General features: G+C 38.3%; 2 protein-coding genes across 2 annotated transcripts in view; both read right to left on the bottom strand.

The window, feature by feature from the left end:
- The window catches only part of LOC134665690 (very long chain fatty acid elongase AAEL008004-like), a 47,085-nt gene extending 44,000 nt beyond the window's left edge, over positions 1–3,085 (bottom strand). Inside the window, exon 1 of the mRNA XM_063522643.1 lies at positions 2,922–3,085. Within this exon, the coding sequence (XP_063378713.1) occupies positions 2,922–2,928 (7 nt within the window). The 5' untranslated portion in view covers positions 2,929–3,085. The remainder of the gene's footprint in view (positions 1–2,921) is intronic.
- A 2,713-nt stretch (positions 3,086–5,798) lies between these two features.
- On the bottom strand, positions 5,799–7,978 carry LOC134665711 (cytochrome P450 6B1-like). The gene is made up of 2 exons (XM_063522675.1): positions 6,555–7,978; positions 5,799–5,971 (listed from the first exon to the last, which is right to left on the bottom strand). Exons 1-2 carry the CDS (start codon positions 7,921–7,923, stop codon positions 5,799–5,801), a joined length of 1,542 nt encoding a protein of 513 aa, XP_063378745.1. The 5' UTR covers positions 7,924–7,978.
- Between the last annotated feature and the right edge of the window lie 10,404 nt (positions 7,979–18,382).

The following is an 18,382-nucleotide window of genomic DNA, read 5'->3' as shown; positions in this document are numbered from 1 at the left end:
AGACGATTTAGAGATCAACTAGATCTACATTAGATATCGACTAGATGTGACTTGGATATCTAAGTCATAAATTGTCGAAATCGTTCAAAAGGACCTCCAGAATAGCGGAAACGTCAAATTTGACATATCTATCTTACAAATATCTTTAAATTATCCATATCGTAACTTGTTGAAGTCTAGTAGAAATCTAAATTTTCCGAATCGAGCCGTAAGTTTTAGTGTCAGATAAGTCAGTCATATGAACCGTATTTGAAGTCAAAAATGTACCGAGACAAAGGTAATGAGACGAAGGTCTAGGTACCTATATGTATTCCCTCGCTGGGCACAGGTAGGTTAGTTATGTAACTGACTAGGTAGATAATATACCTTATCTTATGGCATACCTGGGTGTGTAAACTCTTCTCATTGGCTGCTATGTCACCGTTTACGTTTTCCATTAATTAAACAGCAACTAAGTATTCAATTACCTATTAATACTTGTCGCCGGTTGACGATGTATACAATGTTCTAGAATAACCTACAGCAGATATACTTTTATAATATTTAAAACTTTTTCGTCGTAAACATCGGTAAATAAAGGTAATAGACCCGTCTATAATTAATGTGAGTTAATAAATATACATTTCTTCAACCAAAAACGTCACTTTTGACACTGAAATATCGGTATCGTACCGCAGTGATCTCTTAGGCCCACTTGCACCATTCCACTAACCCGGGGTTAACCGGTTAAACCAGGAGTTGCCATGGTTAGCCATACAATTTGACACTAGGTTAACAGTTTAACCGATTAACCCCGGGTTAGTGGAATGGTGCAAGTGGGCCTTAGAAACATTGTTCGGATCGGGCCGCTACTTACAAATCAAGACGCGATCTTTGAAACGTAACCGTAACGATATAACAATGCAGCTATTATCAACCAAGGCCGGTATTTTAATTTGATAATGGGTTTTCCTGTAAACTGTACCCCTACTGCAAATTTCATTCGATAGCGTGACGTGACGTACGCGTTTGCGTTAATGGTAACATTCCATTTCTGACCGCAGCTGCACTACTGGTACTGAACGCGTCGGTTATTGTCAATTTTCATAGTAAAATGAACAGTAATGCAGCTGTCGTTGAAAATGGACTGTCACCTTAAGTGTCATTTAAGTCATTTCGTATGGGATTTTGAGTTTCCAAAATGACCCGCTTGGCGCTGTTCAAAATCGCATACAAAAATAGACGTAACGCAAACGTGAACGATCGTCACGCTATCGAATGAACACTAGGAGTTCTGTACTGATACACGATTTAAGAACGTACTTAATACAATAATTTGTTAATACACAAGCCTTGTATACATACATTTTTATTAAAAAAATCGGTAAAATTAGGGATAGGTAAATAAATACAGATGTGTATGTCAGACAGATCTGACGAATATGTCCATAGAAAATATTGTGTGTACCTACTTAAGTTATTTTGACAAAAGCTAGGCATATTATCAGGCTTTGTCATTTATTATTTTCATTATTTAAATCATGTTTGATGATCATGTAATTAGTTTAATCTAGTTAATGTTGCATGTTAATTATAAGATGTTATGTTTTGAAAAGATGTGTCCCGCCAAGTTTGTTGCCGGTCCATATTGGGATACCCTCCTCCAATTGAGGCGGTTTCGTTCGACGCAGTTTTCATATTAAAACTATAGGTATGAGTAGGTAATGTTATATTCCTTAATATATAGATGATTCAGGTACCCGCATCTATGCCTCCATAATAAAACAGGTATAACTAACTAGGCATGCATTAAAGTCAATGCACTAAAGTAAAATAAAAAAAAATAGGTCTCATTCCTGCAGTAATCCAGTTTGCGTCCGGTAACACAACTGCCATTTTTATTACAATGAAAATTACATGTTTACAACAAAATAACCGGTTGAATTATCGACCTTACCATTCACAGCTTAAAGTTCAAAATGCTTAAGTAAATTGCACTCAGTACAAATGCTTGCAACTGTAAGAAAAAGTTTGCTACGAGTCCTTGTAAAGTACCTAGGTATGTGAGTAGGTAGGTACATTTAGGTACCTTTTGCCATCAGGTTGAGTATTTTTTTTTCGTTTTATTAGACCTTTTGCTAAAAAAAATAAACAAAATATTAATAGCAACATTAAAGAAAATAATTTGTAAGTATATACAAATGGACATTAGGCAATACAAAAAGCGAGCAATGAAAAAAAAACGGATAAGTACCTACCTATATAAAGGTTGGTAACTTATTGAGCACTGAGTTACTTATTTACGGCTTTTGCAGTAAGTTACATTATTATGAATTATTATATAGAGCCCACTGTGTCCCTCTGCTGGGCAAAGGTACCCCTCTTCGTAAGTAAGTTACATCTTTACCAAATTTATCTTAAGTGATAGATCTTTAGAAATATCCCTTTAAGTTTTTTTCAATTAGCAAATTTAAGCGAGAGCCAAGTAATTGCATTAAAACTATTGAAGGCGGAGGTGTGTCAGGTTTTACGATCAATAATTATGAAGTTGGTGATCTTTCTTTTGTTTATACATAATTAGTAAACTTACGTGTCTATGTATCAAAAAAATATGGGAAGCTTTTGTGAACCAAGTGAATACGAATGGGAATCGTATTTTGGTTGAGAAGATACTTTTTTTTAAATGCATGTCAACCTGTTAAAGATGCATCAATTTTTTATCTCATTATTCTTGTTATGATTTATTTTAAGGATGTTTATACAGTAGTATTTAATTGGAAATAAGAACAGAAGTTTTTTCATAATAAACGCGCAACTACCCTACCAAGATTTACAACTACCCGCGTTTTTTGCAAAAACATTTTTTATCTTATATAGGTACACTAGGTAAGTATTATATACCTAATTGTGCGTGTTCCAGTGTAGATATAAAAAAAACTTACCATTCATTTTTGAAAATATGTCACAACACACTCCAATAAAATTTCACTCACTCACACAACACAGGCACTGGCCGAAAACGAAATATTCGAAAACAAATTAAAAAAAACATAAAATTCAGCCAGAAGCGAGCGATCAACGCACGGGATCCAATCAAAATGCTGCGACCTCGCATACTGCCTGTTTTAATAAACTCAGGCGCAGGGAATATTAATATCGCTTACATAACACGAGCGAAGGCTAGGATGACCAGTGTAAGTATGCAGTGAGACTATGCTCAACTATTATAATCTAAAGATCATATTATAGTGGTTTTGCCGAGATAATTATTTGTTCGCCGCTTGCGCACCGATGGAAATATGTAATACTCCATTCATATTTTGACGAAGTAAGATCATAGGAGTCCTATGAGAAGGCTTATTTTTGACTAGCCAAAATTTTTATTTTGACGATAACTATGTAGTAAGTACATACATACATATTTTTTTTTAAGTTAGGCACTTGAAAATATGATGTTTGTATACCTAGATGTGAGAGGGATCGAATGTTGCTACGAAATTAGTCTTATATTAAATATTATTATAGGACAATTTTACACAGATCAACCTAGTCCCACAGTAAGCTCAATTAGGCTTGTGTTGTGGGTACTAGACGACGACTTATATGAGTCGGCATTTTCTTTTACTAAAAATCTGTAGCGTTTATTATGTCTCAATGTCTCACATTTATTTGTAAATCCTATTAAAGGTTAAAAAAGCTATGATTAAATTTTATTGATTAACAAAAGTATGTACTTTCACCCACAAGATGGACGGACGACCTTGTTAAAGCCGCCGGAAGACGCTGGATGCGGGTGGCTTCCAACCGGTACGAATGGAGGTCCAAGGGGGAGGCCTATGTTCAGCAGTGGACGTCTTATGGCTGAGATGATGATGATGATGATGATGTACTTTCGGAACAAAAGATCTTTTACTATTCAAGTTCAATACCTAATACACATGGAGGCGTGTTCTGATTGTAATAATAAGTTATTAATTTGATCTGGATTTGTAATAAATACACCTTAATTTTTTTGTGCAATAACAGAACCCCTAGTGTAAGCGTGACGAGCGTTCGCATTTTCGCTATGTCTATTTTTGTATGGTATTTTGGACAGCGCGGAAAATCCCATACAAAATGAAACTTAACACAAACGCGTACGTCACACGTCACGCTATCGACTGTACACTAAGGCCCGTCTCTCACGAGGCAACTCTCAAGCGATTTGTGTTTACTGTTTCGTACGCGTATCCTACGCGTCGCTTGTGTGCGAAACGTAGGAAATAAATATGACGGGAACTCACAAGCGACGCGTAGGATACGCGTACGAAACACAAATCGCTTGAGAGTAGCCTCGTGAAAGACGGGCCTAAGGGTACAGAGTAAATTGTACACCTGAATCGAAGTTAGAAGGGTCAGATTGCAAAACTTTAAGTGCAACAAAAACTTATAGTCAGATATACGGCCCGATTCTAACTTTAAGATACGTCAATTAATAGATCTAGAAACGATATGAATTAGATACCTATTTCAGTATCAAATGTGACGTTTCTTCAAACAATTAATACGTCACATCTGACACTGACACATCTAATCCATATCGTTTCTAGATCTATTAATTGACGTATCTTAAAGTTCGAATCCGGCAGTTATTATGATCAAGGGCAAAATAAACAACAACAATACTCGTAAAGATATATCATGTTCATTGGCCACGGTTCTTCAATTTTTAGGGTTCCACAGTCGGACTCCATACTCAGTGGCGGATTTGCCCTAAGGCCAAGTAGGCCCGGGCCTAGGGCGGCAAGATATTAGGGGCGCCAAATTGTGCCAAAAAATTAGCTGATAATAACAAGAACAAAATCAAAATGTCGATATGATGGGTGCTGAGAAAGGGGCAGCTACAAGGCCTGGGGCCTAAGGCGGCAAAGACTGCAAATCCGCCACTGTCCATACTCTCCGTAGTGTCAACGGAATGCTATTACATATTTAAGGCTCCGTGGGTTCAGGTTCTTTCACTCTCAGCAGTATAGTGAAATGGAAATGGCATCCGATTTCTTTTTAGTTTGTAACGTTTTTACAGAGTACAAATAGTCAGTGACCCTGAATGAGCGCGTACGCATCTTAGCCTTGCACTTTAATGAAAAACTCACAAGTTGGTAAACATGTTTTTTTTAATACTACGTCGATAAGAAACAAGTAAGCGTACGGCCCGCCCGATGGTAAGCAGTCACCGAAGCCTATGGGCGCCTGCAACTCCAGAGAAGTTGCATGCGCGTTGCGGACCCTAACACTTTGCATACTCGTTGAACGCTGGCAACCTTATGGTAACATTCCATTTCTAACCGCAGCTGCACTACCGGTACTGAACGCGTCGCTGTCATTGTCAAATTCCAAAGTAAAATTGACAGTAGTGCAGCTGTCGTTGGAAATGGAATGTTACCCTTAGCCACCGGCAGGAACACAATACTTAGGGCTGCGGTTTTCTGCAGTGTGTAAAATAAGGGTGTGGTGGGATAAATGCGAATTGTTCTTTGACAAGTTGGTAAGCCTCCACAGGTTTTTTCATAATTCTTTAAGGATTTACCAAAAAGATAATGTTTGTTTTTAATAAATATGAAGTGTAAACTTAATGAAATGAATACCTACGTTTTTTTTTTATTTTGGCAGAAAAGGCGCGGGCGTTCCCGAGATAAATGGGGACTCATCATCATCATCATGGGGATCATGTTTCAAAATCTAACCTGCCTGCTTTAGGCTTATGATGTATATGAATTAGAACCCACTATTTGTTTTCTTTTATTACAAATAAAAATACGTGTTGTTATTTGATTTTGTCATCATTGGCCCCTAACAGTAAGCTGGAGCGGTAGGCCTCCCCTCACAGCCTGCACGATATTAGAGCGCGAGTCGAGCGGCGGCACCCGCTGTGTGGTCGCCGCCGGGGCCACGCTGCACGCCTGCAGGACCGCCGCCAGCCCGGCCAGCGACTGCATCTCGCCCATTCTCGATCCTGCACACAGAACTCATTTAACTAACTCATCTTATATGTGTATAATTGAGTTAAGAGCCCTTCAACGTGCACACTAGCGCCACAGCTAAATAATCGTGATTATTTAAATTTAACGAAAGATATTGGAAAAAAGGGGGCAGCTACGTACTGTATTGTGTATTTAAGTACCTTTTGAATACATCAGACTAGTTTTTATGTCGCTGGACTCGTCAATCTATGCGTTCAAAGTTGAAACGGCCGTTTTTGTTTTGAGTTCCTAGATCGACGAAACCAGCAACACAAAAACTAGTTTGATGTATTCAAAAGGTACTTAAATACACAATACAGTACGTAGCGGCCCTCTTTTTTCACTATCTTTCGTTAAATTTAAATAACCACGATTATTTAGCTGTGGCGCTAGTGTGCACGTTGAAGGGCTCTTAAGATTATAGGGGACGACAACTATTAGAGTCACTAGACACTATGCAAGAAGGCAGACCGATTACAAAGTACTATGCAACATGTTTGTGGAAGGTGTACATAGATACCGTAAGTCGTAGGTATCAAATGTCACTAACCACACACACGAGTTCCAGTGACTTACCTATGCATGCTCGGGGCCCATCTCCAAAGGGCAAATACACATATTTATGTCGCTTTTTTACTTCTTCGGGACTGAATCGCTCTGGCCGAAACTCCCGCGGGTTGTGGAAGTATTTTTCATCATTCTGCAGCGCTGCCACCGGGATTACAATCTTAACTCCAGGATCCACAGTCAGCCCTAGCTCAGGGAACGTGTAAGGCCGAGCACACACGCGGTTCAGCACGCCCAGCGACGGAAACATCCTCATCGCCTCCTTCAAAGCCATGCTCAGCAGCGTCATCTCCGCCACGGCGTCGTAGCACAACTTATTATCATATTTCCGAAGGACTTCATCGATCTCCAATTGTATTTGAAATTGTAATACAGGATTAAACGCAAGCTGGTGCAAAGTATAACTTGTGGTCATCGAGGACGTCTCAAAACCCGCGGAAAAGAATATGAACACTTGAGCCGCCATCATTTTCAAATCCATTTCCATGTCTACAGTCGCAGGCGTACCGTCCGGGTTCTGGTGCTCAATTGATTTGCCTACGATCTTTCCCTTGACTTCTAATCCCAGGAGCAGGTCTATAAAATCATGGCGGCCGGAGGGCTTGCATTGCCTAACATCTCTTATATTCTTTACGAAATCAAAAAAAGATGCATCGAGTTTCCTATCTAATACATGAATGTAGGATCTTAGCGGAGGGAAAAGTTCCCACATCATGAACTTTATTATGAACGGAACCGGTCTGGCAAACATGAGCCTGCCGATCTTTCTAAAATGGGAGTCTTCGTTGCGAAGGGAGTCGGTCTCGACTCCGAAGCCGCAGGCGCCGATGAACTCGGTGGTGAAGCGCGCCATGAGCTCGCGCACGTCGCAGGCGCCGGGGCGGGCCGCGGCCGCGCGCGCCACGCCCTGCAGCCGCTCCGCGCACCGCACCACCAGCGGGAACATCGCCTTCAGCCGCGCGGTGGTGAACGCCGGCGTCAGCCGCTGCCGCATCAGCTTCCACAGGTCGCCGTCTGCGTGGAACAGATTCGTCAGCAACGGCTCCACGTCCGGATTCCTGCCGAGGCCCCGCGGATAGAAATAAGCGAAATCATTGCTTAATATATCCCTCACTATATCTGGATCTCTTATGTACAGCTCGGGAGTGGATCCTCTGTAGTAACCGACAACTTTCTCGTTGGGGAACCGGTTGTATAAGTCGTTGGCTACCTCTGTAAAGCTTTTCCGTCCGAAGTAGCCCTTGAAGTTGTTTCCGAACAGGAACACGGGCGGGTCGTGCTTGACGTTCCTCTTGGCCCAGTAGTCGTGGTTCCGAGTACCGAAAAAGTACACAAGAATTGCCCATAATACCAGCGGTACGAAAATCATGTAAATCATGTTCACTGCTTGCTAAACATATGATAATTGAGTAGAATTAATGGAAAATATAAGTATATAATAATTACTGCAAACGATTATGCTATTTACGGGGATAATGTCATAAGCCTTAAAATAAGGCATAAGCCTTACACATAAGATCCATTTTGCTTGCGCTTGAAGTTTTGTTAATGATGAAAGAAAGTCTTATGTATGTCTACTTGTGTAGTAGAAAATCACTCTTTGAATCGGCTCTAACTGTAGTTTTTCTATTGAATATATGAACTATGTAGGTAATTTTAAGTAATTTTTCGCTCGCTCTGTTATCAATATTGGCACGATTATTATAAAAACTTCTCACGTATAACAAATAACTATTAACTATTAGAACGTGATATTAAAAAGTACTTATTATAAAATAATAAAAAAATCCTCACGACTATAGTTCGTTGTTTTAGCATTAGAAATAAGGTAAACAATCTTTATGTGTATTTTAATTGAAAAACACATTTTAAAAATAAGTTACGGCAAATGTGTAACAATTATGAATCTAATACGATCATTTATATTCTTCTGCTTTCATAAATGATAGTTACTGATTTTTAATTTTTTTTTTTTTTTTATTATGCATGGGTTTACTCATGGCCACAGACTAGCCGAGGCGTAGACGTGGCCTACGATGGAGCGAGCTCGCCCAGAAGGTGCCTGTTCACTCTTGATTTGAAGGTTGCCGGGTTATAAGAGCACGGAAATATAGACGCCGGCAAGGATAAGCGTTTTTCAATTAAAAGACATGCCAAAATCGCTTACCTTCTTCCAAGTTCTTTCTAAATGCTAAAAAACGAACTATAGGGCCCGTAAAATGACGTCATAATATAAATAGAGTAGGATTCCAACTATTTTTCCAAATTATTAAACATATTTACTTATAAGAGTTATAAGTACGATCCCAAAGCATATTCAGGTAGGTAGATCGGCAATATGTCCAAAAGCCTTCTAGAAATCGATTTCCGCACAAGTCATCTCGGATATTATTTTCATATTTTGTGCAAAGGATAGACTAAATAATTATATTCAATAAATTGTGCTTTCAGTAGAAAATAATGCTGCGTTTTTTAGATAACTGAATTATCCGCACTTACTCCAGAATCGCACTTATCCCAACATACCTAAGTTTCAAAGCTTGGAATTAAACCTTTACTTGGCAGAAGCTGTAGTAGGCAGAGATTTGCAAAATGCGGGTAACTTTTTCTTTTACTTCAACTAAGGCGTAATTAGAGTGACAGAGAAAGATGCCCACAATATGCGAACATCGGTGTTCGCGGTAGGCCCTCTGATACCTACGATCCTGATCGTGGATAACTGTAAGCCGGCCCTATCTCTAAGAGCCGGCGCACATTAGCGGTTTAAGCTCTAAGCCGGCGACCAAGTTTGGCGTTATATTAGGGAGTGCTCCCGGTACTGGTTTTCTATACAACCACAGTACCGGAACCGGGAACTCCCGGTTCTCGCCATAAAAACTCAGTACCGGGAGCATTCCCTAGTTTTTTTGTTGTTGGCACACATGTAACAACTACCTAATTGTAATGTTGCGGTTGTGGTTAGTTTTACGTACCGCGTCAACTAATTGTTCATTTGCTAAAACGGTATTCTTGTGCTCGACGGTAACAATAATACCTAAGTACTAATTAAGTTTAGTACGCTCAAATGTTTTTATTTTAATAAAAATAATCACAATATTATTTATGCATTGGTACAATGCTTCATGGTCGGGTGTCCTCCGGGTTCTACACAAAATCAGCCACGGAACCGGGAATTCCCAGGATACGTCATGCAATCTCAATCCTGGAAACATTATACATAGTTCAGTAGGTAGTGGTTACCTACTATGTGTTACTATAAGCAGGTAGTAAGTAGTCGTTAATCGCTCGTCAACGAATGATATGCGATTTCATGCAACTGACTAACTACCTAGTTGATTTTTAACGCTTTAAAATATAACATCAAGTAGTGAAGTCGATATAGAGGCCAATTCAAATTTACATTCCGACATCAAAATTGAGATATCGTTTCCATGTCAAAATGTAAGTTTGAACTGTCCTCAAAGTAGCTTATCCTAATCAATTTCCTTAAAATGGTAGAACTAAATTATAGATGCTAATAATTAGGTAAACATCGTGGTTCAGTTCTTTCGGTATTTGTACTGGCAGCGCCATCTATGCGGTGTATTGTACACTACGTAGACTGCGTATCAGCGGTCTCGACTAGTGTCCGACAGCAGAATTTTGGCGAACAATCACAGTAATTTAGAAAGTAGTTAACCGGTATTCTAAAAGATGGCGCTGTTATTAACGTTTTTGTTGTAATCACTCTCACAATAAATGATTTTTAAACATAAAAATTTAATGAGGTATAGGAGAAGGAGATAGTAATGTTTTCAAATGTACATACCTAATATAAATGTATATCTTGAAGTGTACATGCTGTAGGTACCTATATACCCAATTATACCTCAGTACTTAATTGTGTTTTTAGTTTGTTTTGTAGAGAATCTGTTCTGTCTGTACAACCTTTTATTTATTAATGTTTGTACACAACAGGTTCTCTTAAAAGTAAGGTTACTTTGATCAAATTTACAAGAGACAAACGCATACTCGCATAGGGGTAACGTTATAATACTGCTAAACAACTTATACAACCTACTTAGCTAATACAACCATTATTTTAAAACCCTAATTAACCTCTTCTTAAGCCGTTTAATAATGACTTTATAAACCAATATGACTATTTTAATCTCACCACCACTCACTTTTTAATTTCAAGGAGAGCTGTTCGTTAAATCTGAGGCAAATTGCGTTTCTTCGTAATTTAATCTACCCCGAGTTGTTTTTTACGCTAAGACTTTCCCGCCAGCTTTAAAATGAACTTCGTGAACGTCGTAAGTGCATTCGTGTTTGTACGGACGTTACGACGTTTCTAAAGGAAAGTGTTGGCCATTAGGGGGTGCCTAACTGAGTTCGCTCGTTACGGATATAACTGCGCTTAGCAAAACTTGAGCGAAAACAAGCGCGAGTCGGACTCTCACACGAAGGGTTCCGTACCATTACGCAAAAAAAGTAATTTTGCTGTATTGGAGCCCCATTTAAATAGGCTGCTATTTAACTGATCACCAGATTTAATAAAATTTAATACCAAAAAAATCTACTTTACCACCCTAAAATAATGAATGATCACCAAAATTATAACACCATTTTAATGTGAAATGATTACCAATTTTAATACATTTTACTATCCTATTAAAGGAAATGACACCAAATTAATCATTATTAACCCAAAATTTTTAAATAATTACCAAATTTCAAACCCCAATTTAATGTCAATTGATAACCAAATTTTTACATCGTGCTATCCTATTAAATAAAATGACACCAAAATAATCATTGTAAACCCAAAAATAGTAAATGACCACCAAAATTAGAACTCCATTTTAATGTAAAATTATAACCAAATTTTTAAATCTTGCTATCCTATTAAAGCAAAGCAAAATTTTCTAGTAGCATTTCGTTTCTGTATGGGTTGCAGTTCAAACCTAACCTAACCCACTTTTCTAGTAACATTTCGTTTCTGTAAGGTTCGCAGTTCAAACCTAACCTAACCCACTTTTCTAGTAACATTTCGTTTCTGTAAGGTTCGCGGTTCAAACCTAACCTAACCCACTTTTCTAGTAGCATTTCTTATCTGGAAGGGTCGCAGTTCAAACCTAACCTAACCCACTTTTCTAGTAGAATTTCGTTTCTGTGTGGGTCGGAGTTCAAACCTAACCTAACCCACTTTTCTAGTAGCGTTTTGTTTCTGTAAGGGTCACAGTTCAAACCTAACCTAACCCACTTTTCTAGTAGCATTTCGTTTCTGTAAGGGTCGCAGTTCAAACCTAACCTAACCCACTTTTCTAGTAGCATTTCTTTTCTGTAAGGGTCGCAGTTCAAACCTAACCTAACCCACTTTTCTAGTAGCAATTCGTTTCTGTAAGGGTCGCAGTGTTAACCTAGCCCACTTAACTGATAGCAGTACACGGTGCGGTTATGCGGTGCGAGGTACGGGGGTTGAGCGGGAGGGGCTAGTAATTTTGGCATCATTTTACTTTATTTGGTAATATGTATAAATTTTTTGGAATCATAGTGGTTTATTTAGGTGAAAATATCGCATTTATTTGGTCTTCAAGATTTGGTGATCATTAATGATTTTTGGTAATCATTCAATATATTTGGTATTCGAATACAATTTGAAGTGCAGTCGTAATTAAAATGGTGGTACATTTGTAATTTTAGGCCTTATTTTTTTGGTGTTCAGTAATTTTTTTTGGTAAGCATGATTTTTTTATTTAGGGTACCAAAGTATTTTTTGGTGGTCATTATATTTGTAGCCATTTAAATATTAATTTTATTAATATATACAATTATATATATAGTGTGCGCATCTTGACAATGTCAAATATCGTAATGCTGCGCAAGAATTTAAACAAAATGAAGGGATAACTTTCAGTAGGTATGTGTCAGATAAGTGCCAGTAATTTTTATTTCACTGATATCCGTTTTTTACCATATTTCGATGTCAAAAATGCATACAGAGCTTCTATCAATCCCACATCTCTATCTACCCGTCATCTCATACCACTCACGTTTTTTTTTTAAATATAATGCCTTGTAATAATTATGTCTTATTAAAACCAAACTAAGCATAAATAAATAGGTACATCTATAAATAAATATTTATTTAAATACCAACTAGAATTTTAGAGAATACAGGAAAACAAGAGTCGGCAACTCGCGGCTCGCAGTTAATAAGACAATTCAAGCCAAGCCAGCAAAAAACTCGAAACCATTTTGACCTCAAGTTCCAAAGGCCAACAGATGTTGATTATCAACAAGAAAAGTATCCCAAGTTTGTACCGAAATTACAGTTCCAAACCATTTTGGAATGAGTTATGTGGCAACTTAGTTAAATCAACAAACAAATCGGGTTGGGTGGCAGTTACCAGTGGAATCATCTCGATCTTGGAATGAGTTTAAGAGGGCTAATGAGTAAAATCATTTAGAAATATAAGTAAGGAAAGAGGTAATTCGCAGAGGCAATGAAATAAATATGGATTTTTTTTTGTGCTCCATTCCATATATTATATGAGTATAAATAATCTATCTATAGTTATATGTACAATATCATATAGAAGTATAAGAGTTGAATCTAATCTAATTCTAAATGGAGTTAATATATAAACGTTGATATATGGTTAATGGAAGTGGTCCGAACAGCCCATCAGTCAGACCGTACTATTCCGTGATTATTACGTTACGCGTTACCAAGGGCTGGTTAATAAAGTAGACTGACAACCTCCACAGCGCCGCTAGAATCGGCATTGTTGTAGGTGGCGCTATTTACTATGTTTACATTTTAAGGAGCCCACTGATTAATAGTCCGCCGGACGGTCATTTGTTCGGAACTGTCAAAATTTTGTTCTAACTGACAGGCCGATACCATCCGGCGGACTGTTAATCAGTGGGCCCCTTTAGCTTTGTGCGATGGGGTAGGCGGATCAAAAAGAAAAATGGGGGATGACTATCTCCGTGTCTTTAGGTATTTAAATACATACCTAAAAGTAAACAAAATCTACCCTCAACTGGCTTACGGAGCCAGTACGGAGTAGATTTAGATGAAAACATTACATGATCAAATAACGTAGGTTAGTCAAGTCGTTCAGTGATTGATTCAGGAGGTTTTGTAACTATTTGGTTGGCTAACCAATAAATGTTATAACTACCCGAAATTTACAAGTTGTTTGTTTACTTTTATAAATCTAAAGATACAGACTATAATTTAGAATGCATTCTATACACGGAAAAATACAAATGACAGGCTCGATGAGGCCTTTGACCCAGAAATAGGTGGGAAACTACAATATGCCAAAGAAGGAAACTTTGTGAGTATGAAATTGTCAAGTTTACTGATTTATTACATTTGTAAAGCTATTATAATGAAATAGATATACTAAAGAAAAAGTGACCTAGAACACCGGTGGTCGAGGTCATAAAATAATTTGATTTGTTGAATAAACCATAAACCTATGTATTTAGTGAGGGCACAAAAAGTAAAAAAGTAAAAGGTACAATCGTACGGAGATTAATACTCTTGATATTAATACTCTCTGGTATACCATTATTCAGCTGCCGTATTAGCCGTAGAACCGATAATAATAATCGATAGCTAGCAGGCTTCTAAACCTAGGATGATTATTGATTACCTAGGTATTAAGATGCAGAAGATTCAGAAAGCGGAGTTTTTTAAAAGTCGTACCTACCGCTTTTTTGGATTATATTTACGGCTGCCATAAATTTAATTAGCAATTTGAGACCTTTCTCCAGTAACTTCATCAATACGAAAGCTGATAATTCTTGACTTACGCTCAAAAAAAACACAAATCAGAAAGCAAAAGAATGTAAATAATCGTATATGATTCATAATTTGCCGTGACTTATTTTTCAATAAAAAGACACATCAAGATTGTTTACCTTGTTTCTAATGCTAAAAAAACGAACTAGGTACAGTCGCCATCATGTATATCGGAGCGGCCAAGGTGCTCACAAATATCTGAGCACGCCTCTATTGTCAAGGCGTTAGAGTGCTTGTTCAGATATTGTGAACACCTTGGCCGCTCCGATATATCTGATGGCGACTGTACGGTTCTATACAATAAGGAATATATTACGCAAAACTCTGCGTAGAGGGCGTCACAAGCGCTATCACAGGGCCTACCGCGAAACACGAAAATCGAAAGTTCGGTTTCTGCCTCTATATGACTCTTGCCTATTCGATCGATAGAACGGCAGATAACGAAATTTAGATTTTCGCTTTTCGTGGTAGGCCACCTGTAAACAAACCGCCTTGATGCATCAATGTCATTGTCAAAACTTGTCAAAATAGTTATTTACGACCTCGACGATTTGACGACTGGTCTGGCCTAGTGGGTAGTGACCCTGCCTGCGAAGCCGATGGTCCTGGGTTCGAATCCCAGTAAGAGCATTTATTTGTATGATGATACAGATATTTGTTCCTGAGTCATGGGTGTTTTCTATGTATTTAAGTATTTGTGTATTATATAATATATCGTTGTCTGAGTACCCACAACACAAGCCTTCTTGAGCTTACCGTGGGGCTTAGTCAATCTGTGTAAGAATGTCCTATAATATATTTTTCTCAAACATGCAATGAAATATTGATGTTATGTTCCTTATAATAGGCTGCGAAGTATGACGTTTCAGGTGCGGCTAGGACAAAAGGTCGTTAATGGAATTTCATACACATCTTGCAGGCCTAGGCCGGCAAAGTCCTCTTTTTTAATTTTCATTTCACAGATATTTGTGACACAGCATCGTAGCATTCATCCATTAAAAAAAACTAGAGACAGTTATTGCTTTATGGTTCGTAATGACACTCTGCCACTACGCCTATAAAAAAAAAACAAAAAACAATGTTTGCTATAATTTGCAGTTTTATTTGTATAAATTCAACATGAACTTAATAAATAATACATTCTATAATTTTAAATTATAAATTTAACTACACAAATAAAAATCTTTAAAATATTTCATCTAAACGTTAGCGGTAAAAAGGTCTACTCAAACACGCGTAATGATTTTTTTAAATTGTTATGGAGGTAAAGTTGAAAAATATTCATTCTGTTTTATTGGATTTATGGTGCGTTGTTGATTTTTTGACTTTAATATGAGTTCCGACGAAATAATGAAATTAATATTAATTGTAATCGTATGTGTTGGAATTGGCAGCGTAAGCAGAATTGATTTTAAATAACTTGCTGCCTCTGCCGCTAAGTCAAAGACGAAGTATGTATATGGTTGCTTATGGCAATTTTATTCTTTGAGAAACTAAGAAAAATGGCTTACAGTTTATTAGAAACAGTTTTGTGGCATATTTTAAATGAATGTAACTACAAATTCGTCAACACTGTGGAAATTATACTTATTTACTCCATGCATAAAGCAACGATGTATGTGAAACATGATATCAACATGAAAGACTATGTAAACCTTTGTGACGAAAACGACAGTCAGACGGATACAAGGCTAAAAATCAAAGATACATGAAAATATACGGGTAGTAAAAATACACGACTCGTGTAAAACATACGCGTGATAATGATATAGGTACGTTTTGGTTATATTTTGGGTGTAGTTTACTTTTAGTTTTTTCTATAAATAAAACTTGGGTTTCGTGGATTTTTTATTTTATTTATTTCATTGCATGTTTGAGAAAAGCACTATACATACCTCGGCGGGAAATGGGGTTGCCCGCGCTCAGACCTATCCGGCCTCGCTTCGCTCGGCCGTCTATATGTCTTCGGCCGGCAACCCCTTTTGTCCCGGCCTCTGTAGTAATGTACTATTAATATATAATATATTTACGATACAAGTGCGAAATAGAGGAAATTCGAAACCAGTGGCGATAAATTAAATAAATCGACACGAGTTGCGAATTACCTATTCGCACGTGTATCGTACAACGTTTTACAGTACATATGGCCCTTTAAACTTTTGACATCGCACGAAAAGTGCTATTTCACGCACTAGTGCGGGAAAATAGGACCATGTGTACTGTAAAGCTGTTTAAGGCCGAGTATCTATAAGTTACTATGGTTTACTAAACCACATAGTGCACTCTGCAGAACTCTGGCAGAACATTGCGGTAATACTCCCCATTGCACTGTGCATGATTGCACTAAGGGCCCCCCCACATCTGGCGTCTTTCGAGCGTCGGCGTCTGTCGGCGTCGGTCCAGCGCTATGGAAAATGACGTCGCTGCGCAGTTGCCTCGACGCTGCGTCGACGTCGGCCATAGAATTGTAGACGCCGACGCTCGAAAGACGCCAGATGTGGGGGGGCCCTAAAGGCTGCGACCTGCCAGCTAAACCATTTTAAAATGTGAATACCTATTGTGAAACTTCTTGCCGGATACTGAACTGGCAACAATAACTTGTAACAGCTAGTTCCGGCACAGTACACGGTATAAAACAGAACGGCAAGGTAAGTATAAACTTTTCAAAAAACTTTTAAAAAGTTTACCTTTAAAAACAGGATTAAGAGAGGACTACCTACAGACACCAATATTTGTTCCCGACTCATGGGTGCTTTCTTGTCATCGCCTAGCACCCATAGTAGAAGCAATCAGTTTGGAGCTAGGTAGGTAGGTTCTATGAAAGATGTCCCCTTATATTTATTTATAATCACATTTTCGCGAATGGTCAAGTTCCGGATATTCACCTGCGTAAAATATTAGAGGACATCTTACACAGATCAACCTAACCCCAAACTAAGCGAAGCTTGTACTATGGGTGCTATGCATGGTATAATAATATTACTCCGCCTGGTTTCCTCTTCCCGTCTTTTCTTGGTCACGTGACTGACACAAGCCTACGTCATCATGCGGCAGCGCTATATGATAATATGCGATAGCGCTATATATAGCGGCCATGTTATTGTGACGTAGGCTTGTATCACTCTGGGAAGCGAAGACCATGTTTTATTAAACTATGGGTGCTAAGCGACGATATACATAATTATATAGATAAATACATACTTACATAGATGACACCCATGACTCAGGAACAAATATTTTGTGTTCACACAAATAAATGCCCTTACCGGGATTCGAACCCAGGACCATCAGCTTATTAGGCAGGGTCACTACCCACTCAAATCACTTAACAATGTGAATGTAAAGTATAATCGACATTTTCGTCCTTTGACTACTGCTTTTAAACGGTTTACTGCTATGAAGCCAGTTTAGTAAATTAGATGGTAGCCGAAGTAACTCCGGCACTATGCCCCAGATAGCAGCGCTTGCAAACTCGGTGACTTCATTAAACGTCCTCAAAATGTCACGGAGAGTGGCTTCTATTCTATAGAATGTGAAGACACATTGAAATTCTACAGAATTGTGTTAGGAGTTAGGATCAGCGGGCCTACCGCGAACCACGTTCGACGTGTTGCCTTCCCGTTACACTTAGGTACGAATTTAGAAGTGCAACAAAGAGGCAACACGTCGAACGTGGTTCGCGGTAGGCCCTCAGCTATGTAGTTCTTGTTTTGTCCAGTCAGACCCCTAGTGTTTTCATTCGATAGCGTGACGTGGCGTACGCGTTTGCGTTGTTTCATGTTGTATGAGATTTTGAGTTTCCAAAACGTCTCGCTTCGCGCGATGTTCAAAATCCCGTACAAAATGAGACTTAACGCAAAAGCGTAGGTACGTTACTTTACGCTATCGTATAAAATTTATAGGGGTTCGGAGCGCAATATCAACAATTTAACAGTTAAATTAACGAAAACTCAGGAAAATTCCTAGGCGGCCATAATAAGTAGCCCTCTATCTATCTATTACCCTCTTAAAAACCGGCCTAGTGCGAGTCGGACTC

Source organism: Cydia fagiglandana, chromosome 7, assembly GCF_963556715.1.
Source record: "Cydia fagiglandana chromosome 7, ilCydFagi1.1, whole genome shotgun sequence".
In the NCBI taxonomy this organism is placed as follows: domain Eukaryota; kingdom Metazoa; phylum Arthropoda; class Insecta; order Lepidoptera; family Tortricidae; genus Cydia; species Cydia fagiglandana.
This window is presented reverse-complemented; position numbering and strand designations above follow the sequence as displayed.